The 22306-nt window shown below is 40.4% G+C and overlaps 1 protein-coding gene across 4 annotated transcripts in view; it reads right to left on the reverse strand.

Annotated features, from left to right (window-relative positions):
- Positions 1 to 22306, reverse strand: part of Fars2 (phenylalanyl-tRNA synthetase 2, mitochondrial) — a 456276-nt gene that overhangs the window by 302474 nt on the left and 131496 nt on the right. For all 4 annotated transcript variants that reach the window (XM_028881642.1, XM_028881606.2, XM_028881625.2 and 1 more), the window contains 2 exons: positions 21249 to 21408; positions 3916 to 4047 (listed from right to left, as the gene is read on the reverse strand). In XM_028881642.1, the coding sequence (XP_028737475.1) occupies positions 3916 to 4047; positions 21249 to 21408 (292 nt within the window). The remainder of the gene's footprint in view (positions 1 to 3915; positions 4048 to 21248; positions 21409 to 22306) is intronic.

Raw genomic sequence — 22306 nt, forward strand, 5'->3', positions numbered from 1 at the left:
GAGAAAGGACTGTTGGAGGAATAGAGAGATGGGGAAGAGAAAGCAGAGACCAAGAAAGAACATGTAGAAGGGGCAGGCAAACAGCATGGTGAAATACAGGGATGCTATACAAATAGCCAATCTTTCAGGATGCAGATATTCAGAAAATATTTTTGGTTGTGAGCCTAGCCTTTGACAGCTGAGCCATCTCTCCAGCCCGATATTCAGAAAATAAAATCACTTGTATTCAGCAAATAATGTCTGTGGTTAGGACTGCCAGGCACATAGTTTAAAACTTCTATCAAAACACATTCAAGTCTAAGAACACTGAAGGAGTTTGTCATCCTAACTTCAAGTCTAAGCAGCAAATCCTACACAGACTTGCTTTTATAGTATCAACTCTTCTTCCATTGCTTCAGTCCCCCCTCTCTGTAAAATGCTTGAATTTCATGCATACAACTTTGCATAACTTGAGCACATCCTATCATCACCACACATCACTGGGTCACTGCTTCACTCTTGTTTGTTACTTTGCCATCACCTTTCAAGGATATCTGGCAAGGCTCAACTTCCAGATCAGCAGTGTCATTGATGGCCATTAATGAAAATTCTCAGCCAATTATTGTGGGAGGAAACATCACAAAACACATGAATGAGAGATTCCAAGGAACAACTGATACCACCATCCAATTAGCCATGTTTTATGTCTTAACTCTGGACACCTCTGAGAAGAAACTTGAGAGAGAAAAGCTAGAACTCATTCAAATCTCCTATAAGGCAAACAGAAGGCCACAGGAATATCTGAAGTCCATCTTTAGACCAGGAATCTCAACCTGTGGGTCACAACCACCACAGGGATCACATATCAGATATCCTGCATATGAGATATTTATATTATAATTCATAACAGTAGCCAAATTATAGTTATGAGGTAGCAATGAAAATAATTTTGTGTTTGGGGATCACCACAACATGAGGAACCATATTAAAGGGTCACAGATTAGGAAGGTTGAGAACCACTGCTTTAGACTTACCATACTTAGAGAGAACATTTTGTTCTCTATTGAAAAGCACTGTGTCTACAGGCTTCCTGCCTTTCTTATCTTTCTTTAATTTTCCTCTCATATATATCATCCACTCAAACAAGAATCTGGACACAGAGATAACTACAGATAATGAAGAAAGAAGTTCTGCTAAGTAGGAAACAGACTCTGGGACATGGAAGGCAGCTTTTGTAATACTTCCTATTATGGAGTCCCTCTGTTGATAAATGGCTCTAACCATTAGCAAAATTCTGAATGGTGAAACATGGAAAATTAATCTCTACTGAATTGTTACTATATGTCAGATTTTTCGTTAAACACTTTTCACACATTACCTCAACTACTTTTGACAAAAGAACTTTAAAAATGACATTGCTATATCCACCTCAACTTCAAGCAAACCAAGGGTCACAGCACATGAATAAAGTACCTCATATATTCAGCTGTTGCAGATCAGAGCTTTAACAATCAGTCTGAGTTTCTAACCACCCAAGGGCCACTCAGGACTTTTACTCTCAGGCTCTATTTCCACACTTCATCCCTAGGGCAGTGTTCCAAACATTCGAAAGTTGTCTATAAAGCCTTTGGCTCTGTGCAGAGATCCCCTGCAGAAAGAAAGCCAGGGAAACCTAGACAGATTCTGGGACTCCCCGGGGTTTAGCCATTTGCTGTGATCATCATCATCATCATCATCATCATCATCATCATCATCAATTATAAGGCCACATATCTACACAGTACAACCATGGGCTTTGTTAACAGAACCACTGCTGAGATGAGGTTACTGCCCTAGAGCTGTGGGACGTCTTTCTGTATGCTATGAATATGCATTGCCATGATTGGTAAATAAAGAAGCTGCTCTGGCCTATGGTGAGTCAGGTTATAGCCATGCAGGAAATCCAAGAGAGAGAGAGAAAGAAAGACAGAGACGAGGGAGACGCCAGCACCTCCAGGAGAAGCAAGATGTGAAAGTACCAGTAAGCCACAGCCATGTGGCAACTTAAAGATAAATAGAAACGGGTTAAGTTATAAAAGCTAGCTAGCAAGAAGGCTGCCATAGGCCATACAGATTGTAAATAATATTAAACCTCGAAGTGATTATTTTATAAGCAGCTGTGGGACCATGGGGCCAGGCAGGGCCAGAGAAAACTTCCATCTACACCCTAGGATATGCTAACTGCTTAAGTAGCTTTGCGTTACTACAAACAGTTAAAGATATCAAGCCTTCATTCAGATCTGCACAGGTGTCTCATGAGTGACCTTAGATTTAGAGACTCAAAACTCCACCTTCAGAAAAACTAAACACCAACATTTCCTAAATATGCATCTTTTGAAGAGCCATAAGTACAAAATTCCTGGGCAGCAGACTGATCAGCTCACTCTAACCTACCCTGTCTTTAATGCCCTTTCCCTTCTTCTCAACCACCCACTTCTTTATCCCATAATACTCTAGAGCCCTATTCTCGCAGAGGCAGATGAGAGATTGGGGCTCCTGCCTCCTCACATATGGCATCTTGGGAATGAATTCTTTTTCTTTTTCAAAGTTCATCATTTTAGTGATTTACTGCCAGGTAAAGCGGGCCTCACCAACTAACAAGAAGAAGAAGAGGGAGCAAGCGTTCAGCTTCTTACACAGAGACAGTTCTAAAACTCTGCCACTTTGTCTCCTGTCCACTTCCCCATGAACTGGTACCGTGCCCTTAATCACAGTCTGTCCAAATGTATTAGTCACCAAGAATGATGTACTCTTGTCTACCCTGAAGCAGAGGGCTCTGCACCCAACTCAAGCCAAAATTGCATTTTAAGATCACAAGGCAAATGCCTCTTTTCCAGGGCCAAATGCAGAGGGCAGAGGTGGAGGACAGTGAGCAGACAAAACCCACATCAGCTCCTCTCTATTTGGTGCTCAGCTGACTAATCTCTCAATGTTCACTAAAAGAACCAGCCTCCACAACATATATCTACATACACATACATATTTATTTTGGTGTGTTTGAGGATGTTTTCATGTATCACAGGCTGGTCTTGAACTCACATACACGGCTGAAGATGTCCTTGAACTTCTGATCCTTCTACCTCTACCTCCTGAGTACTGGGATTATAGACCTACATCACCATGTTCAATTTTATGTAGTGCTGAGGATCAAATCCAGGGCTTTATGCATGTTAGGCAAGCCTTGACTAACTAAACTACATCCCTAGCCCTAAAAAAAAAAAAACTTTCATAATTAAATTCATATACTCATATTTTTAAAATGTACAGTTCTGAAGCCAAGTCTAAATGGTGTCATTTTTATTAGTTAATGGTCCCCTAGAAAAGAGTTGCAAAGAGCTTTCTCAAGTTTGGTTAGAATTTAATTAGCTCCATGCCTGTCCAGGTTCTTTCACTTGATGGTAATACCTTTGCTGACAGTGGGAAGCAACTCAGTAACATGGGCCTATGTGGTTTTATTTTATGCTATAGTGTAGTTATAAAATCTCTCCTGAATTCTGGCTACTGAACTGAATGCAATAAGAACAAAAAAGGATTATGTATTAGCTGTATTAGCTTTATTCTTGAATAGCTGGGAAGACAAACTGCACTCATGTGACACATATATAAATGCCTTTGGGGCAATTACAACACCCTCCCCAACCCCTCCAATGAGTACAGAATCCTAAGATGCAGATCTAGCTGCCAAGAGCTGACAAAAGGGATCTCCAAAGATAGGACACATTTGCAAAATGAGGAGTGACAAGCCCAGCATCAGAGATGGGTCTCGTGGGCATTCTTGGAGAGGCTGGTGATGATGTCCCTGGTGACACAACTGTAGGTGATTGTGCAAATGAGGTCACATAAGAATAGACAGGTTCTCTAGGAAACCTGTAAATGTAGTGCGGGGTTCTTTCCTACCTGAATTGACAAGCTGCTGTTCCATCACTCCACAGCCAAGGACTTCAAGCCATTCTCCACGGAAGTTGATCTCCATCTCGAAGGAAGGATGGGTAAAGGGAAAGTAGCAGTCCACCCACCGGACCTCCAGCCCTGCAGAGACCCAGAGGAAAGGTACACTGAGTCATAAGGTAGTCTACCCTTGCTTGGCATCAAATTTGTCTTTCAGCTAGCCACATCAATGACAACATTCTAAATAAATCAAACAGCAAACAAACTCATTTGCAATATGCTAGTGCAAGATGATAAATACTAAAACTTATAAAAACCTGGACCTGTCTTTTCAAAAACAAACAAAAAATTCTTGTACCATTCTGGGTGTATACAAATGTATACATCAATGATGAAATAACAAATTTGGATGTCCTAAGTTCAACTACAAAGGCCTAAGGATGACATCAAAGCAAACAGAGAGTGATTCAACTCACTGGTGCAGAGGCTCCTTTCTGGGTATATGCTGAAATTGTTGACTTGAAATCCATCATGCCTGATTCCAGCTCAGTGCTCTCACTAAGTCCAGAGCTGTTGTGGGATATTTGTACACTGTGAAGATATATTGCTGTGATTTTTGTAATAAAAAGCTGAATGGCCAATAGCTAGGCAGGAGAGATAGGTGGACTTCCGGGCAGAGAAAGAATGATAGGAGGAAGAAAGAGGTTGCCAGGCAGACACAGAGGAAGCAGGATGGGCAGTGTATATGGAGATGAAGTAACACCATGTGGCAGAACATAGATTAATATAAAATGGGTTAATCTAAGGCTAGCTGAAACAAGCCTAACCTAAGCTAAGGCCAAGCGTTCAAAATTAATGTCTCCATGTTGTTATTTGTGAGCTGGTAGCCCAAAGAAAACATATAATTCACCAATCCAGAGCAGCACTCCTTACAGAACGCCTTCCAATCCCAGGTTCTCTTTATCTGGCATAATGTTTGCCTAATCTATAGGTAAGTAGATTCAACATACACAGCTTACACATTCCTCAAATTCCAGTATCAAAATTTGCCCTTCGATCTGGCCCAGTGGACCTATTTCTACTAGTTCACTATTCCTGTTGCTAGGATTCTAAAAAACTTATTGGAGAACCTAGACTGTCCTCTGGCTAGCATCTGAAATGCATCAACAAACCCGTGAATTAGAGATCTCCACCCAGTTTAAGAGTTCTGTTTTCACAAACCACAATATTTACCTGAGGACAACGAGACCAACTTTCACTCTCCTATTAGTACACGCTGTTAGTTTTATAAATTATCCACAGCTAACAAGTTAATAAAACAAAGTCTTTCAAATTTAAGCAAAACATTTAAAAACATCAAACATTTTTCCTACAGTAAATGGCAAATATATTTTGTTTAATATCAACAAACAAAAAGCAACACCTACTAAATGTCAGAATTGATCTTCAATAATCAATCAGAAATATGGTCTTTTTGAGCAATGATATCATTATTTAGCAAAGAAAAAGATTAATGAACTCAAAACAATGATGCCTGAGCAGGGTGGAGGTGACCTGAAAGCAGAGAGAGCAGCTAAGAAGTTCCCTAGTGGCTTGACGATCCCATCAGGCACACAGAAGAAACACAGCTCACCTGAGCACCTGTCCCTCCCCAGGATGGTCGTTCTCTTCCCGTTTCTGCTAATTCCACAGAAACCAACTCCCTGTGGAGTTAAGACACTCTATTTTCTTGCTCAAGACCACCTAACTTTGAGCCCCACAGAAATCAAGACATACAATTAATGAAAGTGTTAACAAGTGCTTCCATCTTCGGAGCACTCATTATGCTTCTACAGTTCTGTTTCCCAGAGAAGGAAAAACCAAAACAGAGAGTCTACCTTGCCCAAAGTCACACAGCTAGGGCAGGTGACTAAGCCAAACCCAGGTCTGCCCTGTTCTAAATCCCTAATCTTGACAATTTAAACAGAATTCCCTGACCACCAATCAAAACTCAAGATAGAAGCTGGCAGTGATGGCACAGGACTATAAACCTAGCACCTGAAAGACAGGCAGGAGAATTGCCTACAAGTCTGAGACCAGCATGGTCTACACAGCAAGTTTCAGGCTAACTAAGGCTATACAGTGAAACCCTGCTTCAAAACAATAATATTAAAATCATATGGAAGCAAGTCATGAGGCATGGTGCCTTTTCTGAGAAAGTGGAGTTTTCAGTTTGTTCTGTTCAATTTGAAATTTCTTTTTCTAGTTAACTGTTGTCTGTGGCGCTGACTAATTTTTGTTAAAAAATGATAATTTATTTCCCCTTCTAGTATATACATGGTATAACAGAAAAACATTCTACTATGCATGTAGAAAATACATCAACTGACATATATTGACAGATGTATACACATATGAATCTGTAGCCACATTCAAGTTAAAGACAGAGCCAGGAATACAAACATAACTGTAATCCCAGCAGGAAGATGTCAAGTTCAAACCTAGTGGGGGCAACTTAGCAAGATCCTGTTTCAAAATAATTTTTTTAAGTGCAGGGTGATGTAGCTTACTGGCAAGAGTGTTTAGCTAGTATGTGAGAGGCCCTGGGTTCAAAACCAATATTAAAAACCAATAATAACAATAATAAAATATCATATACCCTGGATTGCCACATCCTTAACAGTCTCATCCATCACTCTCAAGGCACTTGCATCCCCTAGGATTTACAAGCATGACAGCACACAGAATGTATTCTTGTGCTGTAATGGTCAGTTTCAGACTCGTCCACACTGCTGCATGTAACAATAGGCACTCATTTCTAGTGCTGAGTAGATCCAGCCAGACTCTTTCTAATGGGGAAGGACAGCCTCCCTTTTGTGGGCCACTGGAGAAATGTCTACAAGCCACCTGCTATGGCCAGAAGTGTTGAGAAAGTACATGTGCCAGCAAGTGTTTATCTTCAGCTGTACTCCAAGAAGGCCTGCGGACACCTGTGCACTTGTCCCTGGGCAAGCCCAACAATCCCTAGAAATATTTCTATTAAAAAGTCAGAGGCCATTCTGCTAGCAAACAGAAGTATGTGCAGCCTCCAGACAGAAAGCTGGTGGACAAGAAGACAAAAACAGGTGGTGTAATGAAAGCAGTTAATGAAAACAAGATAGATGTTTGTAGCTTTTTATAGCTGTACTGAATTCTACCAAAAAAAAATTCCAGGCTTACATTATGATCCTTACCATATAATTATTTTCTAAGAGCCTATAACATGTTAAGAGGATTCTATACAAATCAATTCTATTCTATGGCCTTAAAAAAACTGTTTTGATCAGGCTAACTAAAGTCTCATTTACAGACTTGGCAATACAAAGTACGCCTCAAAAGGAAAAAGAGAACAGTTTAGTCTTAAGTATGAGTGACCATGGCCCAGGAACACGGGTTCAAATGACCTCAAATACCATGTTCTAATGTAAACACAATTTCATGACATTTTTATAATTACAGAACAAAATCAAGGCACTTTTCAATACACTAGTGAAAACATCAGATAGGCAATTACAGCGAAGTGTAGAAACCTCCATTATAGGTTGCACACGCTATCTGATGACACTCTTAGCTTTGGGTTTGGAGGAATTCAGTGATCTATAAAAGTTAATACTTCTCAAAGGTTTTACATGATAGTCAAAGGAAGCTAGGTGAGACACACAGGTGGATAACGTGGCTACTAAAAGGAGCTGAAGATAACCCAATGCACTTTGGTTCTAGATTGCAACATTCCAACTCTCCATGTACAAGAACTTTAGCCAGCCTTGCAGAATCTTTAACATGTGTGTAGCTGTACTCTGGGGACCGCAGCTCATAAGCTTCATATTTCACACTTCAAATGTCATGGGCTACTACTAAGCTGAGGCAGAAGCTTTAAGGAATCAGTAAGCACTCAAAATAATAGCCAATGCATTCTCTGTAGAGTCCCAAGGCAAAAGGGCCTCAAGAGACGGGGCTTGGCTGTGCAGCGCTGGAACTAGCAGCACAGAAAGGATGGAGGCCACAGATCTCTTGCCTACAGGACTCCGCTCATTGCAAGGTTTCAGTTTTATCATTTCTTCTGCAACTATCAGGGGAAAGTTTTAGTTTGGACTGAAAATTTCTGCAATAGTGAACAAATTCGTGAGGCTTTTCCAGCACCTTATATCTGCTCTTGCTCTTTTAGGCAACAGACCCTAGCCACCATGACCTGCAGTCTCTTTTCCAATCACCTGACAGGTGTCGTTTTTCAGCAGAGATATGCTGAAGCCTGCCTAGAGCAAAGCACACCCAGGCAGGAAAGCCCGCCAAAGCTTGCCAAAGCCGACAAGCAGGAATGCTAGTGATCTGTATGGCAGAGCCTGTGGGCACAACAGAAACTTGAGAAGACACTGCTGGGTCACAGGTATGGCTACAGACCAGGGAGACTTGAATATATTCACTACCTCAGATCCCCGGAAAGTCCCTCTGACCTTGCCAAGAATGCTGAGCCCACACGCCATCCATCTCCTCGGCTCCACCAGCTCTAGGCACTTTCTTGGGTGTTACTATCCCCTTCTTTGCATAAAAAAACAGCCCAAATCTTCCAAACCCCACCTTTGAGCAGGCTGTGGCTCTATTTCAAACCCAAGCAGTAATTATAAAATTTATGATATTAGTTAATATATAATATTGGCAAAAAATATGCCATAGTTAAACAATTTAAACTTGTTACTTTGACACATGGACAGTGGTCATTTTTAAACTACTGCTAACAGAACCATTTATAGAAAACTTAGATATTAACACTGAAACCTATTTTCTTCTTGGTTTTTGTCACACACTTTCAAAACTGTTTGTTAAATGATTTATTGAGTACTTCAGTATTAGCACCAAAATATATTTTTCTTCATTACCTCAAAATTTCTGTATTAAACCCAGTTTTAAAAACATCTTGCCATGCTTCCTATATTAACAATATAATATTAACAACTAGCTAAAATTATGGCTTATTTCACATGTCAAGTATCAGAAATAAAAATGTTTACTAAAAAAAATGACATATTTGGGGTTAGGTATGTCCAAATTACACAGATCTTACTCCCCAGTCTCTTAGGAGTGTGCTTGAGGGAAATTTACCTGTATTAGAATATAGTCACTGCAAAATCATGTCCAGGGTTTTTTTTCCTCTTTCTTCTGTCTCTTTCCTTGGCAGAGAGGCATCATAATTTACATTTATAAATGAAGCACAGGGGTTTTCAAATCAGCTTCAAACCTATGTATATAAAGGCAGTTGTCCAAAAATATACCCTGAACTTCCACCTAAGGCCAACTAGAGAATGGCCATTCCACAATAAATGAAGACTTGAGTTCAAGCCTCCAATTTCTAAGGTAGGTTAACTCACACTTGTGAGTCGAGCTGCCATATATCCATGTTGTGTGAAGATAGCAGAGGTTGAGGAGAGGACCCCCCGGGGGGTACCTAGTTCTCTCAGGATACAAGCTCCTCTGGTTAGATGTAGATACCAACTACAAGGAGTAGGGGGTGCAGAGTTATAATAATCCTTGAGTTGGGTACCTATAGAACTATGAACAGAAATTCCTTTTGGCCAGTGACCTGAGCCAATGGGAAAAGGACCAAAAGAACTCCATTTCTTTCTCACCACTGAGAGGCCACACTCATTACCTACCCTACTGCCCCTGGAAACAGAACCAGGAAAAGGTACACCACAACCCACCCAGGAACCAGCCTCCCAACTTATATTCTTAGCAAGACCAACCGGAGATGGACAGCTGGGGTGGGTGAGGCACTTTTCATCTTCCTTTGCCTCCCATGCAAAGCTCAAGTTTCTAGCACTTTGATAGGCACACTGTGAGTATTAGTACAGTAGTCTTTCTATTCCATCTCCCCTTCACCTTCACAATAGATCTCATACTTAATAAATAATCACAACATTTAACTTCCCTGAGTAAAAGCTAAACAGATTCTCCTACTGGCCCCTAGACCCTTCATATTTAAAATAGGACTCTGCCATAAGAACCCCTTCCACAGACACTAGAATCTAAATGTGAAGGGTAGTCCAAATGAGAGCATATACAAAGGGTTTTCTAAATCCTTCCAAGGCCAGCCTCCACTGAAGCAAATAATTTTTAAAGCTGACTACACACATGCCATTAATCACCGTGTGTGGCATTAATTTTTCAATAGGTCTTTGCTCAGCTGGTAGCAGGTATAAATAGTAAAATGTAGCAATTTAAAGCAGTGGCTCTTGGTTGCTTTCTGAACAGCATGAAGCAGGCATCCACCAGAGTGAAGGAAGGTGGAGAGAACAAAGACAGAGGATATACTCTGGCTGGAAATAAGCTCCTAAAAAAGTGGCATTGGGCTCAGCATGGCCACCAAGTCCAGTGACCTGAGTTTGAGCCTCAGGAACCCCATGAAGGAAGTAGATAATGCACCTTCAAGTTGTCCTCTGACCTGCATATATGCACTGTGATACACACATATACCTCCAAATAAATAAATGTAATAAAAGTATTTTTAAATTGGCAGTATGATAGAAAACTACAGTGTAGCTAGGGAAATAATTCAGTCCCACTGGCAAAGGCACCTGGCAACTCATCTCCCTTACTTCCCAGAAACTCCATAGTCCTTGACCAGAATGTACAATAATGAACATGTAGGCTATTGGTGAAATTATTAAAGCAATTCCATGTAGTTAAAAGGGAGGTTTATTTTGTGGGGTAACTCACAAGTGAAGGGATAGGTAACAGGGTCTGGGAAAGGTGTAGCGCAGTCAGGTGGTGTTCTCTGGAGAACTCTGATCAGTCTACCTCCAGCATCCAGGGTCCAGGAACCAAGAGAGACAGTGCATCCGGATCTCGGGTCTTCAGGGTCCTCTCTTGGCCCCGCCTTGTAGGCATGACAGTTACCAAATCCTCAATGGGGGTTGGAACTTCCAGATCAAAGCTGGAATGGCTACCCACTACATCTCCCCCTTCTGTCTAAATAAGAAGGTTCTAACCTAATACAAGACTATATACAAAAGAATGGTTATCAAATATTGTCCAGGAGTAATGAGGGATAATGACCTAGATAAGATGGAACTACAACCAATGCGAACAATATCAAGCAAGAAACATATACTAAAATCCAGAGAAGTCTAGAGCGTAGGTAAATGGCATGTTACAGGCCTTTGGAATTTGCCCCACATGAGTGCCAGATATTGGTGAAATTGTTAAGACAACTCTACATAGTTAAAAGGGAGGTTTATTTTGTGGGGTAACTCACAAGTGAAGGGATAGATAATAGGGTCTGGGAAAGGTGTAGAGCAGTCCGGCAGTGTTCTCTGGAGAACTCTGCTCGATCTACCTCCAGCGTCCAGGGTCCAGGAACCAAGAGAGCCAGAACAACCGGATCTCAGGTCTTCAGGGTCCTCTCTCAGCCCCGCCTTGTAGGCGTGACAGTTACCGAAGCCTCAATGGGGGTGGAACTTCCAGATCAAAGTTGAATAGCTACCCACTACAGTAGGCCATGCTTTTCAGACTTCTAAGTAGTATTCTATTTTAATAATTTTCCTTTAAAAAAAAATCTCTTTTGGGTTAGGTAATACATTGACAGGGTACAAATCAAAACACTCCAGCAGGATAAATCCAACTATGTAGCAGGTCTTCAGTGAGTAGCCTCCCTCACATCGCTGTCTCTGTCTCCTTTGCTCTCCTGAACGTTTACAGTAAACTTATAATTTCCTTTAATTGCCAAGTATAAGCAAATACAAATATCCATTTCAATTTTCCTTTTCCTATATAAAATTCAGAATCCTAGCCACAATATCCCACACATGTGGTCTTCACATTGGGTATGTCTGGAGGCCCCTCTGCATGAAGGCAGAGGACTCACTCATTTTCTTCTTGTTCCTTCAAAATATTGCACATGGCTATCTCCTGTTCAAAGAAGTTCCTGACTGACATGTGCTTGGGGTAGAGACAATATGTTGCTATTCAGAGCAATGCTACAACAAAGTACCCTGCTGGGCCCAAGAATAAGTGCTTCTAGAACTAGAATAAATATTGCCTCCTTGTTCTCTACAGATGTTACATAATACTTTACATCAACATTATCTCAATGCTTTTCACAGAAACCAAGAAAGACAACTAATTAGTGGTAGTGTCAAAGTGGTGTTCAGGCTCTGATAAAAACCCAGGGAGCTGCTGATGAAAGACTGCCAGGCTGACCCATCTGAGGCAAGAGATGTAGCCAGTGTGGACAGGATCCCCAGATTCCTGCTGCCTTTCAGCCACTTGTTCTCTGCAGGTAGCCCTTGTCTCTCTCCTAGCAAAGGAAGAGTGTCTTCCAGAATTAGCAACTGCATTACTAGTGGTTATGAGGAAGAGGAGGCACATTTAATCTCTGAAGCATCCTTGTGGGAATATAAGTGTGAATTCCATTTCCAAAGCAACAAAACTCATTGTGACATACCCTTCATTCCCAACTAGGGCCTCACAAACCTGCCAATGGCCCCACTGTGACTATTTAGTATATCACATACACCCTCCACATCCACACAGCCACTTGCCAGGGAGTCCAGTGTTGAAGGGTGCAACCACCACGTGTCATAAAGTCCTCTGGTGTAGATCTCTCCAAGCACAAACCAGAAGTTAGTGCTGTGTCACCAGTGAGCCTTCTGCTAATCCATGTACAAAATAACAAGGATATCTAAAGTCTGGCAATTTCTCCACCACTGGAGATGATGTGGCTGATCACATAGCTATTAGTCTCCTTTGTGTTAGGAACTAGCATTTAAGTGAATTTCCCTGGGAGCCCTCTTCATAGGATTCCTTTAGATTGGGGCTAGGATCTTTAAGATTAATTCATTTCTCCACCTCCCCATGAAGACAGAAATGGCCATCAGCAGTTCGAATACTGAGTATGTAGTCAGAGGTGCTAGAACAGATGTCTCACTCTCCATGGCTGTGTATTAAGCAGCAGAAGGAAGAGCCTAACATCACCCTACTTTGAGGTAAGCACAGGTCCTTTGAGTCCTGATGCTTCTCTACAATGCAGGCTAAAAGGAAATTAACTTTACTCCAGAATGCAAAGCCGATCGCAAAGACTACAGGGGGGCACCATAGCTGCCCTGAGCTACCTATGAGTTTCTGGATCCACTGTGTTTGGTACCTTAACGTCTTGGTGCCTCAGCTTGTGTAAATAACAGCTTAATGTCAATTTACTAAGCAAAGCATGTGGACAGCATAGCCCAGCCTCTAGTAGACTCCATGGGTGGTTTTAATGAAGGCCATCGAAGTAAGGCCCCAGAGCCCCACACCTCCTTATACATTATGAAATGAACATTTCTAAGTTGTATGTCCAAAAAGTGAACGGCATTTGTTGCCCAATTCATACATAGGAGACACCATGTATCATCTCACATGCTTCTCTCACTTCCTGCTACACTATAAAAGGCTAGCAACCGCCAAGCAGAACAAGTATAATTCCCATTTTACAGGTGAAGGAAAAGCTCACACCACCACGAAGTTAAGGTTCCAGCCCAAGATTAGAAGCAAGTATGTTAAACAGCAGCCTTCCACACTGCCCTCCACTAGAACAGACAGCAAAAAATGACTAGCTCTACTCCTATCCAAGGGAACTTACAAGGCCAAGACTATAGGGTGGGTCCTTGTTCTAACAACTACAAAAGAGTAACAGATAAAACAAAATGAAAAAAAAAAAAGACACAGGCTAAGATTAGAGACAAGAGAAACATCTCCAATGGCCAGAAACAAAAGAGAAATGACACTCAGTGAGAGGTCAGACCAAGGTCTGCCCAGCTCCAGGTCCACACAAGGAAGAACTATTAGCTTGACCTCTGAGGATGACACACTGCTAGCTTTAGACTGGAGAGTGCTAAAATCTTCCTCAAAGGCTACAGCAGGATGAATTCTATGCTGGCACAGAAGGATGAAAAGACTACCACCCAAATACAGCCTGGAGCTGTGGCTCGGAAGAGCTGTAGGTTTAGACAAGGCTAGACACTTGATCTCCTTCACATTTGCATGAATGGATCACCAGGTTGCTCTAGATTACTATAATGACAACATGTAAGTACTGTCAACCATTGTTAAGGGGTTGTTTAGAGAATAATGTCAAGAAGAAACCATTTTGTTTAGGAAATAATTCCAAAGAGAAAACATCTGTACATAAAGAGTACAGAAGCAACCTTTTACAAAAAAAAAAAAAAAAAAAAAAAAAAACAGTTAAACAGTTTGGCCCACAGAATGCTGACTCCACAGGTGCATGATCCATGAACATGGAACATGCAGGGCAGACATGCACAAAACAATGCCATTCACAACACTAGACACCAGGGAACCAGGAAATGCTCTCTGAGAGAAGAGACTTAATTCCTCTCCAGGAAGAAGGCAGCAAGTAGGAATAGCACAATACCTCCGAGTTAGAGACAACTGAGAGTCTGGACAACTTAGAGAGGCTGGAGTGCATAGGGCAGAGTGTAGAGGCAAAGATAGACACATATAGAACAAGCTCTGTGAATCTTCAAAGGAATCTATCTGCAGATAGAAATTGAACTACACAAAAGGATTAAGGGGGATGATGCTCCCACAGGACCAAGAATGGTACTAGTTCCCAGCAGCCAAATGAAAAGAATCATAATGCACTGGTTATCATTCAGAGTACTCAGAAAGTTCCTGCACCAGTAATAGGGAAAAATAGTCACATTCTAAATACTATTCCAGTCTTGCCTAAGAAAGAGTAAAAAAGAAAAAAAAAGATCAAAGTGTTTCTGAGTATTCCCAAACAAAGTTTATGGGCACTGGTTAGATACAGAATTACCCACTGCATCACAAGGTGATAATTACCAGGCATTCAAGGAAGAAAAACGTAAGTAGAAAAAAATCAATAGCAACTTACCAAGAAATGACAAGTACAGAACTAGAAAACAAAGACATTAAAACAAATATTATAGCGATACTCAGTAAGTTCAAGAAGCTAAAGCAAAAACTAGATATGTTAAGAAGATGCTGATCACATTATGAATGTGGTAAGAAAATGTACAGGACAGCATTAGTAGCAAAGTTGACCCTGCAGAAGAAAAGAGGTAAACTAGAAGACATGGCAACAAGAAACAGAAGAACTAAAACAGGCAAAGACAATGAACAGAAAGGAGAAATTCCAAATGGTAAGTACATATAACTAGAGTCTCAAAAGAGAGGAAGTGATAGAAAATATCTGAATGTTGTTCTCTGATTCCCATGGTGATGCCCTATTTCCACTGAGCACTCTGCTGGCAAAATGCAAGGCATTTCACATCTCCATTGCATAAGGATCCAAAGCCTTGGAAGGCTAAGCACACTGGACAGTTTTAATTTTTAAATACATCTTGCTGTGGATGACAACCAAGCTACAATGAGCAGTCAAGTGAACACAGCTTGATGCAAAGAATGATTTGCTACTTCACTGTCTTGAGTATTCAGAAAAAAAGCTGTAATGGCATGGATGAGAAATGCATGACCATAGAGAAGCAGTTCCCAACTTGTGGGTTGTGACTGCCTTGGGGGTCAAATGACCCTTTCACAGGGATTGCATATCCTGTGTATTTAGAATGTGACTATTTTTCCCTATTACTGATGCAGGAACTTTCTGATATTTACATTACTATTCATAACAGCAGCAAAATTACAGTTATGAACTAGCAACAAAAATAATTTTATGGTTGGGGTCACCACAACATGAGTAATTGTATTAAAGGGTCACAGCATTAGGAAGGCTGAGAACCATTGCCACAGACTCATGTATTCAAAATACTTGGTGTCTAGCTGAGAGCATTGTTTAGGGAAGTTATGGAATCTCTAAGGTTCAGCCTTGCTGGAGAACTTTCATCATTGAGTGCAGACTTTGAATGTTTATAGCCTCACCTAGCTTCCTGTTCTTGTTCCCTGGTTCCTGTGTGTGGCTGAGATGTGGTCTCTCAGCTTCCTGTCCCTGCCACCATGCCTCCCTGCCATTATGGACATTTAGTGCTCTCAAACTGTAAGAAAGAAAAAAAAAAACTGTTTCTTGAGTTGCTTTTGGTCAGACATTTTTATCACAGCAATAGAAAATTAATAATATAACCCTCTCCAATCAGACCATAAAACTCAGCAGACAACAGCAGTTTAAAGACTGTTAATATGAAATGATTAATGTATTTTACACTAAATTCAATTTTAGAAATAAAGTAGAACCCTCACAAACCTAGTAGTCTCAATCACTTTCACTTCATTTACACTGACAGAGATTTATGGATAGAGAAAACAAAACAAAATGTTCAAGGCATATTGTCTTTCTTACCATTACCTCATGAACTCACTCTGGACCAGGTCACTGGTCACAGCACAGGGAACCCTAGAAGGTTTTGGTTGAATGAGTCTATATATTGGTCCCTATGCAGGTCTAACTGGCAAGTAGGTTATCTGTGGTGACTCAGCACTGGTGGAAGGGCAACATGGTAAGGCAGAAGGCAAACACAAGAGGAAAACTACAACCTGCTGTCAGCCTCACAAAGCCTTGCATTTACAGAAGTAGCAATGGCCATCACAACAGCATCATAGAAGACATTCCTGCTAGACTCAAGCTCTGGACATGGGAAGGGATATCCTCAGGCAAGGGAGCTCCTGGCATCTACAGTTGTCTCCTGAGCTGCTGCTGGCTGGAGGCTCCTTGTACATCAGCAAGGGCATGGTTGGAGATGTGTTCCAAAGACCACCAGCAACAGAGAGAGGCATGCTCCTTTGTGGGGGCCAGGTCAGCAGAAGAGCAGCACGGGCCCTCTCGCTCATAACTTATTCATCTAAACTGCACCATGAGAGAGAGCAACGCTCTACTGGGAATGTGTGTCAGACACTGTTCTGGAAAAAGGCTGTAAACACCAAAGGCTACAAAAAGAAATTAAAATTCTAGGAATCCTAAATTCCTATCTTAGATGATATGAAAGAAATGATTACTAAGCAGGGTACAAAATATACAGAAAGCAGTAGAGATATGGAAAACAATAATGAATTCCATGAGCATAAAAATAGTCTAAAGCGTTATTTTATTTCTTTCTAATCCTAAAATGATAACCTCTCTTCGAACGGCCTTCGGGTACTGGTACAATTGAAATGTTAACAGAAAATAATAAACCATATTTGGAGACAGAGAAAAGCTGAACCTAAAGTTGCTATAATAACAACAAACTGTCACAAGGGCAGGATGAGTTCTAATTTTTAATTTTGCTTTCAAGTACAAAGGAATCCAATAATAATAAGTGAGGGGTTTCGGCCATATAGATAAATATAAAAAGAGTCTTGAGAAATATGTCTGAGGCTGCAAACTGTGGCCATTAATTAAATATAGAAAGAAAAAAGTTTCAGTTTTTATGTGTCCTTTGATACCCAAAATGCAACTAAACATGTAGCAAATAGAGGATTGGTGACAGGCTGGCCCAGGACAAGAGGGAGAGAAAAAAGCAGGAGGGCAGACTGGAGAGACAGGCTGCTTTCTCCCACTTTAGTTAGATTGTCTGACTTTGTTTTTCCATCATAGATCTCATTTGTCTCAGTCTCAGAAATAATATTAAAATGACCAATATTTCCCCTTTACTCACCCCTCTCTCCTTTTAACCTTTCCTGAAAGTTTCTTACCTACGTGGTCCTGGGTTGATCCTGCTGCCTCAGCTCTCCAAATTCAGGAATCACTGACCTGTGCCATGTGGGTTATTGAAATGGTTTATTTTTATCCTTTCAAAAGAGCTAACCCCTATACTGGGTTCAGGAGTCTGAATTCTTGGGCTACAACTGGCAGCAGGAAAGAACAATTCCTTCTGCAAGTGCTCCGTGTCAGGATGGACTGCAGCTAACTCTCTGGGGCCGCGCTCTGACTGTTTCTCTGAGCTCCATGACACTCAAGCTTGAGGGTACTGATGCAACTGTACTAAGACTCTCTCCAGGTTCACTTCAGACTTCAGTTTACATTAACACTCTTCTCCGAGAAGACATTATTTTTTTTTACTTTAATTCTATTCTATACCTTTGTGAAGCAGATATTACAAACAAAAGTGACTCTGAAGATGCACAGAAACAGCAATCCTGGCCAGGCATGGTGGCTCATGTCTTTAATTTCAGGACTCAGGAGGCAGAGGCAGGTGGATCTCTAAGTTACAGGGTAGCTTGTTCTACAGAGTGAGTTTCAAGCCAACCAGAAATACATGGGGCAATTGTATCTCAAAAAAAAAAAAAAACAACAACAACAATAATGATCTGTTATAAAATATAAACTGAAAAAGTCCAAGTTCATAAGACTTTAAAAATCAGCAAGCAAACATATCCTGATAATGAGACACTACCTCACTGCAGTTTCAAAACTCAAAATTCTATACTTAGGTATAAGCTTTTGCCCCATGTCAAGACAGGCATCACAGTCAAACAAACAAATGTATTGCAGAAGCAGTCTTAAATAATGAAATTTTACTCCAATATGTGGTTTTGAAAGGTATGCAAATACAAATATTAAAATACTAATACAAAGGTTAAGTTCAAGATCAGATTCCCAGAAATAGACATCCTTGGTCTCCATGGAGTCTAGCATAAGACATTCATTCATTTTTTGACAGCAGGTGCCTGCCATAGTACACTGAGGAAATGAGAAGACAACTTCTGAGAATCAGCTCTGTCCTTCCACCATGTGGGCCTTGGGGATAAAGCTCAGGTTGTTAGGGTAGACCCGGGGCATATTTATATGCTGAGCCACCAGTCCAGAACAAAGATGTGTTACAAACACAAATGCCAAATTGTTGCAGATGATGCAAAGTTATGCTAAGCACCAATGTGATGGGGAAGGAGCATCTCATTTCATTAGCTGCCACCGAGACAAAACAAACCTACCTGTCAATCATTCTGACTATGCTCCACTGTCCTCATAGCCATCTTAACTTCACATCTGTTTCTTAGTTCTTTTCATATTTACACTAAATTTAATATTTAAACTCATAAGGTTGTTGTAGAATATTATTTTAAGCTGTGTTACATTTGTTTATGCTGTGGAACATTTGTTTAATGATGCAAAGATGTGTTGCATTATTTTCTTTGCATTTGTTTCACTCTGAGAAGCTGTGTTATTTTGCCTGTCTAAAACACCTGATTGGTCTAATAAAGAGCTGAATGGTTAATAGCAAAGCAAGAGAAAGGATAGGTAGGGCTGGCAGGCAGAAAGAATAAATAGGAGTAAAAATCTGGGAAGAGGGGATCAAGGAACAAGAGAAGGAGGAGGAGAGAGGACACCAGGGGCCACCCACCCAGTTATACAGCCAACCACAGAGTAAGAAGTAAAGAAAGGTATACAGAAATAAAGAAAGATAAAAGCCCGGAGGCAAAACACAGATGAACAGAAACAGGTTAAATGACGTCAAAAGAGCTAATGGACAAGCCCAAGCTAAGGTCGGGAAATCCTGTGTGTATTTATTTGGGAGCTGGGTGGTGGCCCCCAAAGAGCAAAAGAGTCAAAGAGTAAAAAAATCAAGAACATAAGGTATATTTTGCATGTTATATTTCATTTTATTTGTGAAGCAAGTATTATTAAAAACTAAAAGTTAGACAACTCAAGTGTAAGATATCAAAGAAACTGATAAATAAATCAGGGTTAAAAAGGTAGAGAAGAGACCTCCATGGAAATCCTTAGCAGGCATGGGATTGACTTCCAGCCACATTCCTTCCTCTTTTCTCCTGTCCCTGTGTCGTAGCCCAAGGCATTGTTTTCAGTGTTCTGCACCTATGTCTGCAGACTTGGTTATCATGTGTTCTCTTTTCTCGCCACTGTTTTTTGGTTGTCTGGAGCCTTCCCTGCTAATTCTCCCTCATCCTCGGTTGGCTATCTTCCACCAGGTGCCCTCCTGAGTACAGGCTCAATCCTGGATGAAGCTCCTCTTCTGAGTACTCACAGACAATGTTATCTTGGTAGAGAATAAAGATGCTTGACTGCTTGAAGACAGGAATTATGTCTAGATTATTCCATACTGTGATGTCTACAACCTAGTAAAAATCAAGTTCATAAAATCTCACAAATAGCAATTACAATTATTTGTTTACAGGTATGTGTAAAAAAAAAATAAGGAGGGCCTTAAGATTTTTTGTGTGTGTGTACATAATTTGACAAAGGAAAAAATGTAGATGAAATCCTGGCATGCTGTATGAAGCTGTGTGGCAGAACATTTCTCCTTAACACTGGGACCCCTTCTTCCCTACCCTGCCTCTTCAATACTTGAACAATATAATCTATCTCTCTACATTTCAGTTAAGTAGATTGTACTACTGCTAAAAATACCACACACAATTCCTTTATTGTGGAAGTAAAGAGAGGCTAGCTATAATAGGATCTTCATATCAACAATCTTGAACTGAAATCTGTTTCACATTATACCATTTAATATGAAATGCTTCGAGTCGAGTCTGGAGACAGGAATAGAAAATAGCAACCATCATGCAACCATTATTCTACTTTATCAAATCATAACATTTTGTCATATTTTACTTCATACTTTTTTTACAAAATAAAACATCTTTAACACAGATGAAGGCAGTTTCCCACACCCTCCCATTACTATTTCTTACAGCCTAGAAAAGCGTAAGTCTGACATCAATGTGCAAATTTAAATAATGTATGCCATATAAAGAATGTAGAGGGCTAGTTAGTGGCTTCTTAAATGTTATATGAATTATGCATCTGATGATATGGAAGTAAAGATATTCCCATAAACCTTGTTAAAACAGAGTAGCAGAGTCTTACTAAATTACAACAGGAGTCATTTTAAACACACACTGGAGCTCATGTATAAACGGGAGTCTGGAGGAATGAAAGCATACAGGTCAACCAAGATCAGTGAGCTCTGAGATCCAGCTGGGGATGAGGACTGTGGCTCCCACTGCAGGAAGCATCAACAATATTTTCCCCCTTGGAAGAAGATTCAAAATAAGTATATAGTGAGAGCCAAAATCTGAACAATATTATTTTTCCTATAGAAACTCACATTAATATTTCTGCTCTCGATAGTAGTAGTCAGTACATCAAATTATGATTGTACCAGGGGATACTCCACATTGTGAAGAATCTTGTCCATGTGATTGTAATAAGCTAGTCCACCATCACTGTTCCTTCTCTAGCTAATTCCATTCTATATCTTCCATATCTCAGGTTGAAAGAACCAAGAAGTCCACAGGCTCCCTCTCATCCACCTATAACTTAGACAAAAACCTTAGACACAGCCTCAATGACCTGCTGCACAGTGTTAGTGACTTTTGAATTACTAAGCCTTGAGACAAAAGGATATATGAGTACTTACCATCTCCAAAAAGATGTGTCATAAGCCTTGTCAGTACTTGTTTAAGGTCAAACTCCACAAGCTTCACAGCCTCCATGGTGTGTGTCTCTTGCTTATGATCAGAGCGAGAACTTTCTTCAAAGAGCTCCAAGCTTTCTCCATCCTTTACGCCAGCAAATAACTGTAAAACAAAAGGAATAATGAAATATGTTTAAAAACAAAAACAAAGAAAAAGTCCTAGTTGGCCTCTGTCAAATAGCATAAAAATTCTGGGTATAAGAATTATATCTTACCAAAAATAATTTTTAATTAAAATTTAAAAATAATTAAATTTTATAGTTAATATGCACATTGAAATTAACAGCACTTTGTACTAACTGGCCAAGCTCTGAGTTACCCAGTGTGGAGGGTCCCTGAGGAATTAAAAGACATTCCTCAGATCTTTGCTGATCTGTTTTACATTTGCCTGAATTTACAGTCATTTCCTTACAAGAGACATTATCCTCAATTTTAATGGAAATGCCAAGCTTTAGACTCTAAAGTAGTATCCCTAAGTGTCCCACAGGATCTTCCCAATGTGATCTAAGACTAAGGAAGAAAGTACAGTTTAAGAATTAAATCCTATAAAGTCTATGAAGACAGGAAGCCTGCTGGAGTTTTAATACTCTATTTCTAAAACCCATTTCAGAGCTTCACACATATTTCCGTTGCATGCTATACACAGAAAGGGGCAAATTAAATGACAGCTAAGCCTCAGCTCATGACACATAAAATGGGATCATGCTGAATCCACAGATTTATATGGTAAGTAATATATGAAAATACAGAGTGCATGGCAAGTACAACTAAACAGAAGTTCCTTAGGATCATCATTAACCACAGCTGTCATTAATTACATGCTGCTTTTCCAATAAAATAGAATATCCGGGGCTGATGAGATGACTCAGTCAGTAAGTGCTTGCCACATAACCATAGGCCCTAAATTCAAACCTAGCAACCACACGAGAAGCCAGGCACAGTGACATGCGTACCTGTGATCCCAGTGCCGAGGGAGCAGAAATAGGAAGCTCTCTGGAGAC

The sequence above is a fragment of the Peromyscus leucopus genome, chromosome 5 (assembly GCF_004664715.2).
Source record: "Peromyscus leucopus breed LL Stock chromosome 5, UCI_PerLeu_2.1, whole genome shotgun sequence".
Classification (NCBI taxonomy): domain Eukaryota; kingdom Metazoa; phylum Chordata; class Mammalia; order Rodentia; family Cricetidae; genus Peromyscus; species Peromyscus leucopus.